This window comes from Eurypyga helias, unplaced genomic scaffold (assembly GCF_000690775.1).
Source record: "Eurypyga helias isolate BGI_N326 unplaced genomic scaffold, ASM69077v1 Scaffold7646, whole genome shotgun sequence".
Lineage (NCBI taxonomy): Eukaryota > Metazoa > Chordata > Aves > Eurypygiformes > Eurypygidae > Eurypyga > Eurypyga helias.
The window spans coordinates 1-3,822 of record NW_010255916.1 but is presented as its reverse complement, the minus strand read 5'-3'; the positions used below and the strand labels follow the sequence as shown (position 1 = coordinate 3,822).

The 3,822-nt window shown below is 47.8% G+C and overlaps 1 protein-coding gene across 1 annotated transcript; it reads left to right on the top strand.

Annotated features, from left to right (window-relative positions):
* Window positions 1–212: 212 nt before the first annotated feature.
* LOC104511025 (angiopoietin-related protein 1-like) lies at window positions 213–1,882 on the top strand (the record flags this gene model as incomplete). Its single annotated transcript, XM_010153469.1, has 2 exons — window positions 213–275; window positions 1,331–1,882. Coding segments are annotated over 2 exons (615 nt in total), but the record flags the coding sequence as incomplete, so codon positions are not given.
* Between the last annotated feature and the right edge of the window lie 1,940 nt (window positions 1,883–3,822).

The following is a 3,822-nucleotide window of genomic DNA, read 5'->3' as shown; positions in this document are numbered from 1 at the left end:
TGTGGTCTATCACACACAGTGTGCTCAAATCCTTCTCACCAAGGAAGCATTTGCCCCATTCTAACACCATGTAAATTCCCCCGAACTACCAACTGGCTGATACTTGAAACAGTGAAGTCCCCCTGGAATTAGGAACAACAACAGAAAAACAGGAATATCATCTGGTCTACTGTCAACACTCACTCCTGTCTCCTCTGTTCTTGTTAATTCAGATAATGGCAGCGAACATGTTCGACAGGTCAGAGACATTGCCCCCCACCACCCAGTGGGACATGGTAAGTCTCTTTTCAAGGAGTGGATCTGTTCCTAAGGTTTCACCATTGCTGGACTCATGAAGAGCTCTCAGTCACCTTAGCCCATGTCCTACATGTGCACTGGCTCCTCACAGGAATTCTGATAGGCTGCAGAGGTGCCACAGCTCATAACCTCAGGGGGGATTCTATTACCAGCCACGTCCTGTACTCAGCATTTGGTGAGGAACTTTAGCATGTGGAATTTTCCACCTAAAGATCCAAACTGCAAAGTGATGATTCATTATTGGCCTTTGGGAAGTGGTGATTAGTTATGTTCCTATTTTCACTATACAGTTGATGAGAAGACTGGGTAAGGCAGGGACTGACTGTGCTACTGAACTGACTGAGTCAACATTAGCCCACAGGATCACAAGATAGGTCCCATTGGGGTAGGAATAACCAGCAGCAGAGTCGTCACTTCCTGGAAGTGTGTAGGTGCCTTTGCAGTTTGATGTAAAAGCTGCTGACACTGAAGCATGGAAAGGCCATAATCAAATCAAGCACGTCAGGAAGTGTCTAAAGATCTAATTGGATAAACCCAGAGAAAACCGATGGATTTGTCATATTAAGATCACAAAGGCTGATTTAATTATTAGAAATATGTGTGCCTTGATTACACTCTCAAGGGTTTCTGAGATTACTACAAAAGTCTAGAGTCTCTATGCTGTAACAGCAAATGGCTTTATAAATCAGATTTGCATTTGTCTGTGTGTTGATACATCACCTGCATGCTACAGGCAAATCATCACAGCACTGCAAGATTGAATCCAACCTGGGCTAGGGTGCATTGTGTGCTAGTGAAGATCTCAACAGGCAAAGACATTTTGGCAGAGTGTCCCCATCAGTTTGAATCCTGTCTTGGGAAGATATGAAGCCCAACTCTTATGTTGATGATTTCAAGATTTATTCCTGTGGGCACATGGCAGGAATACAGCCCAAGAATGTGTGTGCAAAAAGATAGAGGCACAAAAGAAAGATCAGGTGCTTTCAGTGTCTCATTGTGTGGGTTTAATAATCAACTCTGTCTCTTGCCCCAGGTTGGCCCAAGGACTGCAGTGAGATCCCCACTGGCAGCCGCAGTGGTGTCTACATCATCCAGCCAAAAGGGCTTCACCATCTCGTGGTGTTCTGTGAAATGAATGTGACAAACGGGGGCTGGACGGTCATCCAGAGAAACCAGAAAGACACATCAGTCACCTGGGCTGAGTCCTGGAGCACCTACAAGTATGGCTTTGGGAACGTGCGCAGCGAGTACTGGCTGGGCACCGAGTACATCCATCAGATTGCCAAGCAGAAGGTCTACCAGGTCAGGTTTATCATCCAGGACTCCACAGACAACATCAATTTTGCAGACTACAACCTCTTCAGTGTGGAAGATGAGTCCCACGGCTACCGGCTGAGGCTGGGTTCCTACACAGGGACAGCAGGGGATGCCATGACCTCAGACAATCCCAACACCATGCATGACAACATGAAGTTCTCCACAAAGGATCAGGATCAGGACACTTACAGTAAGAACTGTGCCTACAGCTATGAGGGCGGGTGGTGGTATTCAGCGTGTTACTCTGTACGGCTGAATTTCAAGGGCGGTATGACATGGGGCAGCCTGTGCAAAGGGAACTGCAAATCCTCCCTTATCCTCATCAAGCCAGCTCCATATTGTTAGTGCTCCTTCCCCCTCCTGTCCACACTGGACACTCTGCGAAGGCTTTGCATGACCAAAGAGCTTGAGCCTTGTTGGAGCAGAGGAGCCCAAGGGTAGTAGCGTTTTAGTGAAATGTCACTTTCCAATTCCCCTTTCTGAGTGCAGGCTCCCTCTCTGCTCAGCTCTTTTCTCCTGTGCTTGCCAATGATTCCTTGTTATTATGTTCATAATCAAGAATAAAAAAATCACTTGTGAAAGTTGTGGATTCCACATGTACCTTGCCTGTGGGAGGAAGACACTGGAGTGACTTTTCATCAGAGTTTCTCATCTGCCTCCAGAACTCACAGCAAGCAAAAAAGCTACATGCCACAAACTTCCATATACTCCATGCCTCTCGGCAGTGTCTGGTAAAGTATCCCAATAAATTTGCTTCCTTGAGCTCATTCTCCATTAATAAACATCTGTTCTGTATCTCTGATATGTTCCCACTGAGACCCAAGAAATCCCAAGTCAGGTGCTAGGACTGGAGTCTTGGACCTTCTGAAGGGAAAAATCCTTGACTGGTTCTCACAGAAATGGATGTAAGAAAATTCTATCTAGTTATACTGAGATAAAGGACTTGTGATCTGCACAGGAGGGTTCAGAAGGGACCTGTTACATCGGAGAACTCTTCCCACATCATCACCATGTTCACAGTCCAAGATCAAAAGCTGTGGCGATGTTCTGGCACCAAGGTCATGCTCCTGATGGGAGGCTGCATCTGTCAGAATTTGTTCCTTGCTACCTGTCTGCCTGCACAGCCATGCTTTGATCCTGCAGAAACATTTCAAAGTCATCAGGAGATCTGTCTGCTGTGACTGCCAAGCAGTGAACTTGGAAGTTGAACTTGAAATAGAAGCAAAAGAGAAGTAGGTTAGGTGTTAGGAAGCACTTGAATTAGGAGACACAGAGGGAAGACCTCATTACAGGCATGGGCTCACCATACCCAAGTTTCTGAGACCAGTTTAGATGAACCTTTGCCAGGAAAAGTGCAGTCAGAGCTAATCCTGTGAGGCTGCAAAGTTGCTACAGCTCCTCCATCCCACAACACTCTGGCACTGCTAGGACAGACTTCTTGCGGGCACTTTCAACTTCACAAACAATTTCTGGCTTAGTCTTGGGGCAGCACAGCACCAGAGTGAGTTCCATTTCCAGGACCAGTGGCTAAGGAAAAAGCCTGTCCTCACCTGCCAGCTGCAGAGCCCAGTGCCCACTGGGAGCCATCCAGAAATATTTGAGAAATTAGAAAATCCTGATAAAGTGAGCAGTGGAGGATTTCTGAGCCAGAAGATACCTTACACTGCTCCAGAGAACTGCCCTCAGCACTACAGAGCACAGGGGGCACTTGCACCTAGGGATGTCTGAGGGAAAAGAGAGCTCAGGACTACTTCTACTGAGAGCAGCTCTCAGGTGAAGCAGGCTGCACGCACTCTCCTGAGATCCTCCAGCATCAAGCACTGAGCCCCTCCAAACCTGAGCATAGAGGACTGGTGTGGCCTCAGTGTACAGCCCCTGCTAGAGTCCCCTGCTGTGGCTGGAGTCCCCACATGGTCTAAGGTATCCCTTCAGGGATTGTGCAGTGTCAGATGGCCCACTACAGAGATAGGAGCATCTCCAGCCTTGGTGGTGGATTTGGAAACCCAAATTAAATGAGACATAGCCCTCCGCAGCCTGGTCTGGTTTGGGGATCAACTCTGCCATGCAGAGGTTGGACTAGAAATCCCAGAACTGCCTCTCCCAACACCAGGTATCCTCTAAGACAGAGAGGGACATTCACCCGGAACAAAAGCCATACCTGCCTTACAATGGGCACTACACCATAGCACACACCCCCCACCACCACCC